At 34.0% G+C, this 15,562-nt stretch overlaps 4 protein-coding genes across 4 annotated transcripts; all 4 read left to right on the forward strand.

Annotated features, from left to right (window-relative positions):
- Positions 1-939: 939 nt before the first annotated feature.
- On the forward strand, positions 940-2,188 carry LOC115707302 (light-harvesting complex-like protein 3 isotype 1, chloroplastic). The gene is made up of 3 exons (XM_030635214.2): positions 940-1,493; positions 1,606-1,743; positions 1,830-2,188. The coding sequence occupies exons 1-3, from the start codon at positions 1,130-1,132 to the stop codon at positions 2,069-2,071; spliced, it is 744 nt and encodes a 247-aa protein (XP_030491074.2). The 5' UTR covers positions 940-1,129; the 3' UTR covers positions 2,072-2,188.
- Positions 2,189-2,555: 367 nt separating this feature from the next.
- LOC115705988 (uncharacterized) lies at positions 2,556-6,419 on the forward strand. Its single transcript, XM_030633478.2, has 8 exons — positions 2,556-3,171; positions 3,773-3,912; positions 4,050-4,149; positions 4,248-4,346; positions 4,471-4,818; positions 5,148-5,240; positions 5,318-5,524; positions 5,794-6,419. The coding sequence occupies exons 1-8, from the start codon at positions 2,836-2,838 to the stop codon at positions 6,061-6,063; spliced, it is 1,593 nt and encodes a 530-aa protein (XP_030489338.1). The 5' UTR covers positions 2,556-2,835; the 3' UTR covers positions 6,064-6,419.
- Positions 6,420-10,893: 4,474 nt separating this feature from the next.
- LOC115706604 (ankyrin repeat-containing protein BDA1) lies at positions 10,894-11,767 on the forward strand. The gene has a single exon (XM_030634311.2). The coding sequence runs from the start codon at positions 11,160-11,162 to the stop codon at positions 11,697-11,699; it is 540 nt and encodes a 179-aa protein (XP_030490171.2). The 5' UTR covers positions 10,894-11,159; the 3' UTR covers positions 11,700-11,767.
- A 1,694-nt stretch (positions 11,768-13,461) lies between these two features.
- Positions 13,462-15,231, forward strand: LOC115704997 (ankyrin repeat-containing protein BDA1). The gene is made up of 2 exons (XM_030632225.2): positions 13,462-14,108; positions 14,278-15,231. The coding sequence occupies exons 1-2, from the start codon at positions 13,536-13,538 to the stop codon at positions 15,040-15,042; spliced, it is 1,338 nt and encodes a 445-aa protein (XP_030488085.2). The 5' UTR covers positions 13,462-13,535; the 3' UTR covers positions 15,043-15,231.
- Positions 15,232-15,562: the final 331 nt, after the last annotated feature.

Genomic DNA, 15,562 nt, shown 5'->3' on the forward strand with positions numbered 1-15,562 from the left:
CAACCCAATAAGATGTTCGTTGGTATTCACCTTGAAATGACCATCCCAATGCTCGACCATTTGTCTTTGAAATGTACTTAGCCACACTTTCTTATTAGTAAGAATACGAGCCACTAGAATGAATTCATGAGACTCTTCAAACTCAGAATCATCATCAGCAATGGTAAGAATTGTACTTTCATTTTCAATTAGGGAGATAGCAGATTTCATTTTATGAACAAAATGATCCATTGATACACTCAAGGAAGAAAAGATACAGAAAATTAAAGATTAACTACTGTAGAACAAAGTAAATTAAACCAGAAATGGAAGAAACTGAATGCCAAATGCACAAAACGGAATGGTAACTGACATCAACTGTCACAGAGCATGAACATGGGCAAACACTCTTTTGTTATATTTTATTACTTGACAATATTATTATTTTAATTATTTCAAATGTTTAGTCACATTATGCTTGTAACAATAATATTTTTATGGAGTATTAAACTCAAATAAATGGTAATACTTAAGTATTTTTCTTCATATTAGTTAATATTAAAAATAAGGTGTGTAATTAGATATCTAATTAAAAAACCGATCCAATTCAATGAGTAATTAGATTAAATTTTGAGATCTAATTTAATTGGATCGAATGATGATTTTTCAAATCTAATTATTAATTGAATTAGATTAGATAAGGAGAAAAATGTTAAATTAGATAAATGTCCAACCCTAATAACAATAATCAACCTGACTTCTAAAAATTCATATTGATCCTCACAGTCACATGAACATGTAGTGTAAGTGTTCTTAAGATAGGTCTTTGAGATCGAACATCAATTGTAACGATTTGATAAACCAGAGTCATGCTTGACCATATGGTCGATGCATTATATATATGCCATTCTGCACCCTTTTCTTTTGTTTTTTTATTCAATTTTTTCAAAAAAGAAAATAGAGCCAATTGGATAGCAAATAAGAACTTGCCCATATCTTTACTGACAATTCACATGAAATGGAAGATAAGCCTTTTAAAACTTCAAAGTATGGGCTTACCTACTTTCTATCCATAAGTTCAGTCATTGCAATTTGCAAGTCATAATAGAAAAACCAAAGAACCAGATTGAAGCTATCTTTGGAAAGAATTATGGCTTCCATTTCTATATCTGCTTCCTTACAAAGATCATGCAGCTCAAACCATGTCACTAAGAAACAACAGCCTCATCATCATCATCAACAATCCACAGCTGCAAAGTCTTTGGGAACAACGAACATTAAGCCTAAAGTTGTGACAACACTCAATGTGGAAGGCCCAAAAACTTTGGGGGTCTCTGAAAAAGTTCAACATAATAGTAAACCAGAGAATGCTCATGAAAATGAAACTAAAGCTGGTTTGGATTCGAATTTCGATGCTCATAAATTCAGCGATGTGCGGTGGAAGAATGGAACATGGGATCTAAACAAGTTTGTTCTTAAAGGAAAGATGGACTGGGATGGCCTCATTGTAGCAGGTGATAAATGAACTCAAAATCTTGTCATGGTTTACATGTTATTTGTTAAATTTGCTTTTGTTACTTGTTTTTGAGAATTCTTGATTTGGTGTTATTATTATTATTATTACAGAAGCAAAACGGAGGAAGTTTCTTGAACTATTCCCAGAAGCATCTACAAATGAAGAGCCAGTTCTATTTATGACTTCAATCATACCTTGGTGGGCATGGCTCAAGAGATCCTATCTCCCTGAAGCAGAGCTTCTAAATGGTATCATTATTATTAAGATTTGAACTGAAACTACTTTAAAAGACTTTCATTTCTGTCTCTCATTACATAAATCCAAACTTTTACAGGTCGAGCTGCCATGATTGGGTTCTTCATGTCATATATTGTCGATGGTTTAACAGGGCTTGATATGGTTGGACAAACGGGCAATTTCATATGCAAAGTTGGGCTCTTTACCACACTCATTGGTGTAATTATATTTAGAAGAACCAAAGATTTTGATTACTTTAAGAAACTAGCTGAGGAAGCTACTTTGTATGATAAACAGTGGCAATCTTCTTGGCAAGATCAAAACGAAAAGAAGCTCTAAACTTTCTAAATTTCTAATTAATCCCATCTGGGAATTTGGTGATTTTGTCTTTGCTTAAGCTTAGCCATGTATGATGTATTTATATTTATATTTATATCAATACATAACCTTTGTTTTTTTGGTCTTGTTATTATCTGATGTAATTAAGTAAATTAAAATAATAAGTTTAGTAGTACAAGTAATAAACAATTACTGTTGCTGCTGTTGACATTCAACTAAATGAGTTGTCTAATACCTTTTCTAATAATTAAAAATGAACAATGAGAGATTACAATAAACATAATAATTAAGAAGAGATTTTATTAATTATCCAACCAAATAGCATCATCATCATCATCATAAAAGGGATAATAAAACAAAACATTTTAACAGTCCAAAACTGAACGACGATAGTTTTATTAGAAAGGTGTGCTCAAAATGTTTTCTAGTGAATATTTAGAAAAATAAAAAAGAAGCATATAACGTGAGTATTGAAACCTAAGCTAAGATACCTAGAAAACAACACCCTTTGTTTGGACCCATCTCCCCACTCACGAATGAAATCATTTCATTTTCATCAACCCATAATATTAGATAATTCCAATTTATAGAAGGGAAAAAAGAAAAATATTACAGTATTAAAATTCATTTTAGATTTTATCAAGAATTAAGACCAAAATAAATTATTAAAAGTAACATATTTTAATAGCTTCATCTCCCGCTAATTGCAATTGCGGGGATTCCACTCTTGCATTTGCAGATGCCAAACCTCTCTTTCTTCAACAATGGCGTCGTCCACTCTCCTAGATGATCCTTCCTCTCCGATGTCACCTATGGTAGCTGATAGTTCCGACGCTGAGCGCCGACTCCGGGAAGCCGAAGACCGACTTCGCGAGGCCATCGAGGAACTTCAGCGCCGCCAGCGGAGGGCCGCCGCTTGTGGATCCCCGCAACAACCGCCTTGTCATCATGCCAGCGATGAGTCTTGTGTCGCCAACGCCATTGGTAATCTTTGCCAGAGCTTCCTTCTATCCTATGGTGTACGAGTTGGTATTGGTATTCTCCTTCGCGCTTTCAAGCTTCTTCGTGGCCAGTCCTATTCTTCGCTGCTTGATCTCAAGGTATTGATGTCGCTTTAGCTGTAATTTTTGCTTGATTTTGTTCTATGGAACTTTCTTGTTTTTCGTTTTGGCCGGTGAATGTTGATGGTCTTGACATTGGAGTTAGCGATGAGGAAACAAGATGAAATTAGGGTTTAGAGTTTAACAGATTGAATGATTAGCTACAGTTGTGTTCTTCTCATTTCTGGATGTGTGCTATAGTTTGGTGCTCGCATTGGGAGTGTTAATGATAATGAAGGCACTGTCTATAAGAAGTTTGAGCCATAATAATTGGGGAAGAACTTTGAATATTTTGATACAGAGAGAACCGATTCAATTTGAAGAATTTTTTCTGATTACTTTCAAATTCTGGTATATGAAATAAATTTTTGGGAAAATAAGTATTATTTGATTGTCTTGAGAATTTTGATTATTTTGCTACTTATAATCAACTATGTTCAAGAAAAAGAAATCACTTTGCAGTAGCAAAGACATTTAAGAGTTATGCTATTCATGATATGATGTTAAAATGTAAATTAAATCTAGTTCAGTAGTTTGGATGGGTTGAAAGTGATTTTCCCAAATTTTCATTTCTGCATTAACTTATTTTCTTTTTGTGCAGCAACTTGTTTCAGAAAAAGATCTTATAGTAAGAGAAGAGGCATGTCGCGTTGGTTTACTTTTTGGCGGCTTCACCGGATCATACCATGCTCTTAGATGCTTGTTGTTAAAGTTGAGGAAGAAAGAAACTCCATTAAATGTGTAAGACTACATCCTACATCGTGTGAGTAATTTGTCAAGGAGTTTCGATTTACCACCGGAATTTCTTTATGCTTGCTATTGTTTCATGATAAAGCATATCCCTTATTTTTGACCTTTTTAAGGGCATGATGGAGCAGAGTCATAGCAGGTTCAGTTGCTGGTTTGTCTATTTTAGCTTTAGACGATTCAAACCGAAGGCGCACACTAGCTCTATATCTGTTGGCTAGGTTAGCTCAGGTAGTATCTGAATGAATCCAGTCTCTTTATTACTTCTTTTAAGCTATCTGGTATTCTAATATTACTCAAATTGTTATTCCCTTTTTTTTTTTCTTTAGTCTGCTTACAATTCTGCAAAGTCCAAGAACAAGTTTCCAATTTGGGGAAGCCATTTGAGGCATGGGGACACATTGCTTTTTTCCGTTGCATGTGCACAGGTAATAGAAATCTTATTTGATAGGTCAAAAGCTTTTATTTTGCACTTCATTTATTACTAACAAAAAGTGTGATTCTATCAAAATGTGGGAAATGTCACTTTATTAATATCAAAATGGTCTTCAGGTTATGTATGCCTTTGTTATGCGTCCAGAAAGTCTTCCAAAATCGTATCAAGATTTCATTCAGAAGACAGGGCCAGTTTCAAAGCCTGTGTACAAAGCTGTGAGAGATTGCTGTAGAGGTTTACCAGTGGACATTGCCTCACTGTCAGCCTTTTTGTCGGAAAGAAGTAACTCCAACAATGTAAAGTTGGAAAAGTTCCCCGCCATCATCCCTTGCTCTGTTATTCATCCAGACACAAGTTCTTGTTTAGCTCATAATGCAAAAGCAGCATCAGCTACTTTCAGAAAAACATTTCCTCTTTATTTTTCATTGACATTTGTACCATTTGTTGTTCTGCGCTTACAGAAGGTATATTATTTACCCACTCGTATTTTCTCTCCCTCAATTTCCCCTTGCCAGGGGCTTCTGTTTCCAGAGAAGTAAAATAAATAAGATGCTGTTGTTAATGCTGTTTATATCTTGACTGGTATGATTAAGTTTGTATGCTGCACTTAACCAATTTTTCTTATCTTTATTTTGCTGTTTCATAGCTACTAACAGTCTATATCTTTTTCTTTTATTCGATGGGGAAAAGAAAATAGGTTTCAAAATGGGATACCAAATTGCATTATCATATAAATATGTAGTTACATATTTTTCTTTTTGATCATTTACATATTAACTTGATGTACTTTTAGTTCTTGAGTTCTCCTGCTCGTACCTGTTGGCTTGCTGTCAAAGGCGCTGTTCGTTCAACATCATTTTTATCTGCTTTTGTTGGAATCTTTCAGGTAATCTGGTTCCTGTTAGTTTTTAGAGGTTTCATTATAATCTGCATAAAGTGTTAACTTTTCTGTGGTGATGCTAGGGGGTCATTTGCTTACATAGGAAAGTTGCAACAAAAGACCACAAGCTTGTATATTGGATTGCAGGTGGAATATCTGCGCTTTCAGTACTCATAGAGAAAAAAGCTAGACGTGGTGAACTTGCTCTGTATGTTCTTCCACGAGCTGGGGATTCTTTATGGTATATCTTAGTGAACCGCCACCTGCTACCAAATATCAAGAATGCTGAGGTACTTACCTCATATTCTTACTATGTTGTTTATATAAGGGAGTGGGGAATGTGGGGTTGCATTACCGAGTCCGCTAAAAAATCTCATCTCTGCATATCCTTAGTAACAACTTGCAACTCTTATTTTTCAATCATCTAAAGAAGGATCTTCTTCTGGTCTCTCCTTGTTTGTGAATCTGCTTCCTAATGAAACAAAGATAATTTTTTACTATATAATTCCTTTCCTTTTGGCTTCTAATTAGAAACTAAACCATTCTTTCAACTGTACAGGTGTTCTTGTTTTGTCTGTGCATGGGCGGGATAATGTATTACTTGGAGCATGAGCCGGAGACCATGGCTCCATTCCTAAGGGGCCTGATTCGCCGCTTCCTTGCAAGCAGAATAAGCAATCCTAGCCCTCCGCCAAATCGAAATGCTTCCTACAATTATTTGCAAACTCTTGATGTTAAAAATATGTCAAACTCGAAGGAGAACGACAAAGCTGAAACTAAAGCTTCACCTTCTGCGAAATACAATCTTGAATCGATACCAGGGCTGTAAGTCAAATTTGGGGAAAGATCAATAGAGATGGACACAGATCTAACTCTTAAGATTTCTTGAAAATTTTCTTAAAATTCTGGGGATCTTATTAAAGGAACTCAAATACTCAATAATTTTGTCTCTCTTCTCATTCTTATGTCATTCTTGTATAAAAGTCAAACTCCGGCATTTGATGTACTTGATTGTTAATGAAATCAATCAGATTGAACATGTTTGAGTTCATAGCAAAAAAAAAAAGTTTGAATATTTTTTCTTCCTTTTCACCATCTTCTAGACCCTCGCATATATTTCTTTGACACGTATTTATTTCTGTAATTTATTAAAGAACAATGCTTGAAGTGGAAGTTTCATAGAGATGAATTGAGAAATATGACCATTCCATTCATAATAATGCCACTCGAGCTAGAAATTGAGCTAAAGTATTAGATTATCTAACAACTTGAGAAACAATGAGAGGAAGCTAAGCTTAAAGAAGAGAAATCTGTATAATCGTTCCTAACCTAAAGTTATCAATGAAAGGATTTACAATCCATTTCAATAATAAAATTACGCAAAGAAACAAAATGACACACCACTGAAGAGCATGCGCCAAAGCTCTTGCCTCCATCAACATAGCAGAACAGAGACACTGAACTGGAACCAAAAGGCCTGCAATCATCGCCTCCTCATGATTTCAAATAACTGCACTAAACTCATTTTACCAATTGAAGAAGACATAGCTGCATCTATATTAAGTTTGAGATGCCCCAAAGGTGGAGGAGACCATTGAATATTCTCCTTTGACAACTTCTCATGTCTGCGCTTGAGGCGGAGTTGGAGGCCATTTGGATGGCTTGCCGTGGGCAAAAGAGTTGAACTGGAATAGCTTCACCTCTTTTCTATTGTCTTGTAAGTCATTTTCTAACTGTTATGTTTGTTTAATTAAGCATGATACTCTTCATTCTGTGAACAATCTAGCTATTGAGGCTAGGAAGTCTCGCTATGGTATTGTGATCTTTGGTGGGGGAGGGATCTCATCCCGTAGATCCAAGACTCTTTTATTTTAATTGAAATGTTTCTTCCATTAAAAAAAGAAAACTTATGTTGACCATTTTTGTGCCCAGAGCCTAATCCTTCTAAGGCAACTTTGTAGCTATGTAAATAAGACACCACCCAACCAGAGTACTTTCTATGATTCCATGAAGCCCACAATAAGCTTAAAAAGATTTCAAGTTCAGTAGGAAAATCATCCTAGGTAAGTTAAATAAGATCAAAGATACAGTAAAGAATGAGAGATAGCCTCAACATTGGAAGCACACAACAAAAAGGTGAATCAATAATGCATATGGAAACTATGCTAGACAAAGAATCTCATGTACCAGGAATAAAAAAAAATCTCATTTCAGTGACCATGCTAGACAAAGATGGATGCACTATCAAGGTGGAAAGTGGAGTTCTCAAAGTTCAAAAGAATGGGGTTTACATTTTGCAAGGTAATTACTCAAACTTAATCTCAGTAGCTTCAAGAGGAATACGAAATTCATTTACTTTATGGCACAAAAGACATGGTCATGTGAGTAAAAAGGGATTATAAGTATTGACTAATAGAGGTCTAGTTGGAAAGAATGTAAATAAAGATTTAGAATTTTGTGACCAACATGTATGGAAAGTCAATGAAGGTAAAATTTTGAACTGGTCTACACAATACCAAATCCACTTTGGATTACATTCATTCAGTGTGGGGACCGTAAGGACAATGTCTTGAGGTGGAGCTAGATACTTCTTGACTTTCATTGATGATCATTCAAGGTATGTGTGGGTTCACATACTTAAAAACAAGAATGTTGCATTCAATGCATTCAAGGAATGGAGAACTCTGATAGAAACACAAATTGGAAGAAAACCAAAAAAGTTGAGGAGTGATAATGGTTCGGAATTCTATGCAAATGAATTTACAATTTTTTGTAGAAATAATGGCATAACAAGGCATAAGATAGTACCTAGAAACTCTCAATAAAATGGCTTACTGAAAGGATGAACATAACTATTTTTGAGAGGGTTGGATGTTTGCTAATCCATTTAGGGTTCTCTAAGGACTTTTTGGCAGAGGCTGTTATGACATCTTATCATTTGATAAATAGGTGCCCATCATCCGCCATAAATTTCAAGACCATGGTTGAGGTATGGACAAGGTACACTGCTGACTATGGAAGGCTCAAAACTTTTGGATGCATAACCCATGCTCAAATCAGGCTTGACAAGTTGGAACAAAGAACTAGGAAGTGTGTATTCTTGGGCTATCGAAAGGGAGTCAAGGGGAACAAGATGTGGAGCATAAAGTCAAGGAACCATCGAAAGTACTTTGTTAGCAAAGATGTTATGTTTGATGAAGGTTCTGTCTATAAGGACACCTTAAAGTCAGCAACCAGTTCTATGAATGAGTGAAATTCATACAAGTCTAGGTTTGAGGTGGAACTTGGTTCAAGTTCTAACAAATAGATGCAACATCAAGGGACAGGAAATGATGAGGAAATTGGTACTCACACTATGGATGAGCAGGCTAAAGAAGATGAAAATGAAGATACTGAGATAGTATTGCAGCACTACCAGCTGGTCAGAGACAGAGTCAAGAGAGTGTCAAAAGCTCCAAGAAGATTTGGTTATGCATGTATTGTTCATTTTGCTATAAATATTGCAGAGGTGAGTGATAATGAACCTAGATCATACAAGGAGGCTATGAAATCAGCTAACAGTGGCAAGTGGGGAACTGAAATGTACAATTGAAATAGATTCACTAGTTAAGAATAAAACTTGGATTTTGGTAAGAAAACCTAAAGACAAAAGGATAATCAACTGCAAGTGGGTTTACAGGCACAGAGATTCAATTCCAGGGTGTGACTCAACTAGATTCAAGGCTAGGCAGTTGTCAAGGGAGCTTACATAGAAAGAGGGCGTAGACTATACTAAAATCTTTTCACCAGTAGTGAGCCACGCCTCAATTCAAATTTTATTAGCTTTAACAACTGTAAATGACTTAGAATTGGAGAAAATAGATGTGAAAATAACATTTTTTTCATGGGGATTGGATGAGAAAATTCACATGAAATAGCTTGGAGGTTATGAGGTAAAGGAGAAAAAAGACTGTATGCTTGCTTAAAATATCAATTTATGGTCTCAAACAATCTCCTAGACAGTGATACAAGAGATTTGATGAGTACATCACCAAATCTAGATTCAAAAAGAGTGTCTATGACTGTTGTGTTTATGTTAAAAGCACAAATGTCAAGTTTGTGGTGTATCTACTTCTCTATGTAGATGATATGTTAATTGCTAGCAATCGCAGTGAGGAAATCAAGAATATAAAAAATTATTAAGCTCTGAATTTGAAATGAAAGATCTTGGTGCAACCAAGAAAATTTTAGGAATTGAGATACTAAGAGATAAGAAAAAAAAAGAGCCTGGCCCTGTCTCAAAGTGGCTACATCTTAAAGGTACTACAAAGGTTTAGTTTTTAGATGCAAACCAGTCAGTACACCTTTAGCACAACATTTTAAATCGTCCAAAACTCAATCACCTTCCACAAATAAAGAATTAAAGCAAATGGAGTCGATTCCTACATTAATCTAGTGGGAAGCCTCATGTACTTTAAAGTATGCACTAGGCTTGATTTGTGCTACAACTTAAGTGTAGTTAGCAGGTTTATGGGAAATCCAAGGCAAAAGCATTAGAATGCAGTAAGTGGGTTATGAGATACTTCAAAGGAACATCAAACATGAATCTCATGTATAAATCATGATCACCTAAGCAAGAAATACATGACTATGTTGACTCAGATTCTGCAGGGAATGTTCGCAGGTCTTAAACTGGTTAACTTCTTATCCTAAACCAGCATGCAATAAGTTGGAAAGCTAACCTAAAATCTATAATAGCTTTGTCCACCACTAAAGTAGAGTATATTCCTTGTACAAAAGCAATAAAGGAAGTAATCTGGCTTAAGGGTATGAGTAAGAGAATGGACATTGATCAGATATGTATCACAATTTCATGTGATAGTTAAAAGTTCCATCCATTTAAGCAAGAACCAAGCGTATTGATGTTCACTTCATCAGAGACATACTTGCAGAAGGCGAAGTAAAGCTTTAGAAGGTAGCATCAAAGGACAACAGATCTGATATACTTACTAAAGTAGTGATAGCAATAAAGTTCAATAAATTTTGAGATTAAATTGGAATTATAGAACCGGCGTAGCCACTACCATGAGGCCAACACTAATGACAACAAAGATAAAAATTTGTGAGATGATTGTTATTATTGTTGGTAATTGATAGTTATTTCTAACTATCATAGTCTAATTAGGATTAGTTGGCAGTCAATTACTTGTAATGGCTAAGTTCCTAATATATAAAGGACTTAGTCTCCTTCAGTTTTGTCAATTTAATTCATTAAGACTAAAATATACATTATAAATACATAGCTATTGTACAATAAAAATTCAATACATATTTTCATATGTAACTCTCTTTTTCTTTTGACATAGTCATAGTTATAGTTCTGTCCATGAACTTAGCCCCCTTCTTCCCTTTGCAGCATACACACACACAAAATGATGTTTTTTAATGCCAATAAAATTCTGTAAGGTGTAGTTTCGTATGGAGAGAAAACTATTTATTAATAATTATTAAAACATGAAAATTGTAGTTATTGATCAAAACTAAAATAAAAAATTAAGAATTAAGGTGTAGTTATGTACCATATCCTAAGGTAAGGTCAACCAAGATTATTGTAATAACTACACCAATCCCTCTCAGTGGAGACCATGAATATATATATATATATATATATATATATATATATATTAATGTATGATAAAGCTACATAATAATGAATTTAAAAATATTTGTTCAACATGCTGATTTATACTAAAACTTTATTTTTTTATGAGAATACCAAAACCAAAACCTAGTTATTACTAATATATAATATATTGAGTTTTAAGTTCCCTCTTTACAAAGATATCCCTCAGTTTTAACCTAATTGAAGTCTTAAAATTTACCACTAGCGACATATTACAGAAAAACAAAAAAACACATTAGTTGTAATCACATACACATAATATAATGGACATAAGGTTATTGGAGGCTTCTCGAGCAGGAAGTACCATGTTGTTACACCAATTGCTTCAAGAGAGCCCTCTCATTCTCCACACAAATGCTCTTTTCTCATCAGACAATCCCTTACATGTCGCCTCATCGGCGGGCCACGTGGACTTTGTCAGGGAGATTGTAAGGCTAAAACCAGAATTTGTGAAGCAAGTGAATGAGGATGGTTTCAGTCCAATTCACATAGCTTCTGCAAATGGGCATTTGGAGATTGTGAGGGAGCTTTTGAGGGTTGACCAAGGACTTTGCAGAATAGAAGGAAGAAATAAGTGGACTCCTTTGCATTTTGCAGCCAGCAGAGGATGGCCAAACCTTGTCAAAGAAATGCTATTAGTTTGTCCTCAGAGTCTCCAAGATGTAACAGTGCATAAAGAAACTTCTCTGCATCTTGCCATTAAGAATAGTCAATTTGAAGCAGTTACTCATCTTTTAGTCAAGCTTATTACTCTAATTATTATTAAGATTAAACTAGCTTTGTCTTTTGTTTTAAAATATTAGTTCTGTTTTAATAATAGAACAAATCAATTTTAACTTGTTCATCTGTGTGTTAGTGTATATTAATGCTATGTGTCTCTATTGAGAATTTCACATATTTTAATTTAATTACTATAAATATATAACTATCATACCTTATTATATAGTATGATGCCTATTAATAATAAAAAATGCTAAGAGGCACTAAGGTGCTAAACACAAGAAATCGTAAATTATTATTGATGTATTTTAATATGAAGTCTTATATATTTTAATTTAATAATAAATTATATAGAAAATATCTCAAGGTACTTATATTTTAAAATTTTTGATCCAATTACTTTAGACTTTAGAATCTTTTTACGTCTTCAAAAACTAATTATTTAATTGCACTAATAATAATTAATATTTTAATTATATTCATGATAATATTTTTTTTTAATAAATATAAAACTTAATATGAAACCTAGTGCCTAATGCCTATGACTTTGACTAACACAAATAAATCTCCACCTTATAAAAAATAGATCAGTTAGGCAAGAACGACGCCACCACCAAAAAAGAAAAATCCAAATGTATATTTATATTATTTTTGGTTTTGATATTGGGCCCTCTTCTCCTATTTATGGGAGGATAAGTGTGGATTCCAAATATGTATTTATATTGTTAATAATTCTTTCAATTCCAAATATGTATTTATATTATTAAAACCAATATTAGTGATTAGAGAATTAAAGTCAATATGTATTTACAGCTAATGCAAATGCAAGAAGTAATAATTTGAACTATGACTCATTCCAAATGTATTAAAGAAAGAAAATATGTATATTTAAATATTATATAACATGATTATATATAAATATATTTATTTATATAACCACCAACCATATAGAATAAATATTATTGGTGCATAACATCTTTTTTAATATTCCACTGTTATTGTTATTAAATATTAAATTTCATATAACTTAATAAAATATCGCATCACTTATAAAAAGTGTCCTATGCATAAATTAGCTAAGCAAGGAAATTAAAATTTCTGATGCCAACGAAATTTTGATCATGAGGTGTCGTTTAGTATTGGGAGAAAATTATTTGTTCATAAATATTTATTAAAACATATCCATTTCAAAAATATATATAAATATTAAAAATATTATAATCAAAGAGTATTGGTCAATTGCAAATGTATGTATATACATATATTATACATTAAATATTAAAAATGTTATCAGATTGAAAAAAGGTCTCATATATCATGTAATGTAAGATCAAAAACTCCATAATTACTGAATTACGAACATGTTTGTTCAACATAAATTTATAATAATATTCACTATGCTACGCGTCTATACCAAAGCAAGTTAGTACTAATATTAATATATATGATTCATACTACTGAGTTTTAGCAGGGCCGGCCCTAGGTTTAGGCGGGCTAGGCCCGTGCTTAGGGCTCACACTTTTCGGAAGTTCAAAATAAAAAAAATTAAAAAAAAATTATTAGACTTTTATTTAAGTAAAATTTAAGTGTATTATAAACAACAAATATTCATAGCTTAGTTGGTTGAGATGGAGGACATAATGTCCAAGGTCATGGGTTCAAATTCTATAACACTCTTCTTTTGATATTTTTTTTTTTATATATTTTTTAGGGCCCTAAAATTTAATACATCTTGAGCCCATATATTTTCAGGGTCGGCCCTGAGTTTTAGGTTACTTTTTCATCTCCAAAATATAATATGATCAGATCACCCAATTTTGTGACCAACCATTAACAAATCCCAAGTCAAGTCACAAACCAACATATATTATTCACATAAAAACACATTACTTCCATCACATAAGGGACAAAGCACAAAAATGGACACAAGGCTATTAGAGGCTTCTCAAACAGGAAGTAGCATGATGTTACACCAATTGCTTCAAGAGAATCCTCTCATACTCCACACACATGCTCTTTTCTCATCAGACAACCCCTTACATGTGGCTTCGATGGCCGGCCACGTGGACTTTGTCAGAGAGATTATAAGGCTAAAACCAGAGTTTGTGAAACAAGTGAATGAGGATGGTTTCAGTCCCATTCACATAGCTTCTGCAAATGGGTATTTGGAGATGGTGATGGAGTTTTTGAAAGTTGACCAAGGACTTTGCAGAATTGTGGGAAGAAACAAATGGACTCCTCTTCATTTTGCAGCCAGCAGAGGATGGTCTAACCTTATCCAAGAATTGCTCTTGGTTTGTCCTCAGAGTCTTGAAGATGTAACTGTGCAAAATGAAACTTCTCTGCATCTTTCCATTAAGAATAGTCAATTTGAAGCAACTGAAGTTTTGTTGGCATGGATTAAAGAAAAAAAAAGAGATGATATATTGAATATGACAGATGAGTTTGGTAACTCAGTACTTCATCTGGCAACTTGGAGAAGACACCGCCAGGTAATAATAATAATAAGCCAAACTGTGTGTTTTTGTTTCAAGTCAAATGATTAATCATCACAATAAAGCAAAAGAGTGGACAAATTTGATCAGCAAGAGAAGATTATCATTAGCTGAAGTTTCACTAGCAATATCGTCATGACTCAAGTACAACTAATTTTTTTTACAGGTGGTGGAGTGGTTGATTAGATTTGGAAATAATACAACTGGTGGTACTTTGATAGTAAATGCCGTAAACAAGAGTGGCCTTACTGCCCTTGATTTGTTACTAATTTTCCCAAGCGAAGCAGGCGACAGAGAAATCGACGAGCTCCTTCGCAAAGCTGGAGCTAAGAGAGCAAACGACACCTTTGAACACAGCACTAATCAACAACCAATGGACACCCATTGCACCATAGAGAACGAAGATGAATTGGTTGAGTATTTCAAGTTCAAAAAGGGAAGAGACTCACCAAGCGATGCCCGAAATGCCCTCTTGGTTATGGCGGTTTTAATGGCCGCAGCAACCTTTCAAGTGGGAATTAACCCTCCAAGTGGTGTGTGGCAGGACAGTGACCTGAATGGGAATGGGAATGGCACTACTAATACCCCAAAACATGTAGCTGGAAGCTCCATTTTGGGGTCATACAATTCAGTCTCATACATGTTATTTGTGGTTTTTAACTCTATTGGACTCTCATTGTCACTTTACATGATTACCATTCTCACAGAGAATCTTCCTATGCAGTTGGAGTTTCAATTATGTGTAATTGCACTATATTTTACCTATTACACAGGTTTAGCAAACATGGCTCCCCTAAACGGTACGAGGACCGCCATTGTAGTATTATCTGCAGTTTTGCCTCCTACTATTCATCATTTAGTGAAGCTTACTAGACTAATTATGAAGAAGATTAAAAGAGTTCTACTATATCTCTCCAAATACTTCCGTTGAAACAAACTTATTATCTTACTTGTGTAGTTGTATCGTATACATTTATGCCAAGTGTTATAGTGAGGAGTTATTATGCTTATGAAGCTAAACACTAGCATATTTTATTGGATTGTATGGAGATAAATAGAATAAAATGAGTAAATTAATTGTTTATTTATAATAAATGATGATGAGAAATACTATTTTGAATCTTTTTGTAAAAGTTATAAGGAATTATTATATAGAAAATATAAATTGATATTTTATTTACAAAAATACCTTCATAAGGTAAAGTCAACATTTATACTTTTATGTAATTTTAATTACCAAAATACCACTTACACTATCATTACTTACACAATCAGACGATGGTTGTAGAGTGGTTGTTGTGTGGTTACGCGGTGGTTGCATCAGACGAAGGTTTCAATCAGACAATGGTTGCATAGTGGTTGCTAAATGGTTGGTCGAAGGTTGCATCAGACGAAGGTTTCAATCAAACGAAAGTTTCTGGGTGGTTGGCCAAAAGTTGCATCAAACGAAG

Source organism: Cannabis sativa, chromosome 1, assembly GCF_029168945.1.
Source record: "Cannabis sativa cultivar Pink pepper isolate KNU-18-1 chromosome 1, ASM2916894v1, whole genome shotgun sequence".
In the NCBI taxonomy this organism is placed as follows: Eukaryota; Viridiplantae; Streptophyta; class Magnoliopsida; order Rosales; family Cannabaceae; genus Cannabis; species Cannabis sativa.

What these genes read in the sequence shown, in the direction of transcription:
- LOC115707302 (XM_030635214.2), top strand. Translation starts at nt 1,130, where the DNA reads ATGGCTTCCATTTCTATATCTGCTTCCTTACAAAGATCATGCAGCTCA. An exon ending in GGATGGCCTCATTGTAGCAG is followed by an intron (nt 1,494 to 1,605) that starts GTGATAAATGAA and finishes TTATTATTACAG; the next exon opens with AAGCAAAACGGAGGAAGTTT. An exon ending in TGAAGCAGAGCTTCTAAATG is followed by an intron (nt 1,744 to 1,829) that starts GTATCATTATTA and finishes AAACTTTTACAG; the next exon opens with GTCGAGCTGCCATGATTGGG.
- LOC115705988 (XM_030633478.2), top strand. Translation starts at nt 2,836, where the DNA reads ATGGCGTCGTCCACTCTCCTAGATGATCCTTCCTCTCCGATGTCACCT. An exon ending in CTTCGCTGCTTGATCTCAAG is followed by an intron (nt 3,172 to 3,772) that starts GTATTGATGTCG and finishes CTTTTTGTGCAG; the next exon opens with CAACTTGTTTCAGAAAAAGA. An exon ending in TTTCCGTTGCATGTGCACAG is followed by an intron (nt 4,347 to 4,470) that starts GTAATAGAAATC and finishes AATGGTCTTCAG; the next exon opens with GTTATGTATGCCTTTGTTAT.
- LOC115706604 (XM_030634311.2), top strand. Translation starts at nt 11,160, where the DNA reads ATGGACATAAGGTTATTGGAGGCTTCTCGAGCAGGAAGTACCATGTTG.
- LOC115704997 (XM_030632225.2), top strand. Translation starts at nt 13,536, where the DNA reads ATGGACACAAGGCTATTAGAGGCTTCTCAAACAGGAAGTAGCATGATG. An exon ending in CTTGGAGAAGACACCGCCAG is followed by an intron (nt 14,109 to 14,277) that starts GTAATAATAATA and finishes TTTTTTTTACAG; the next exon opens with GTGGTGGAGTGGTTGATTAG.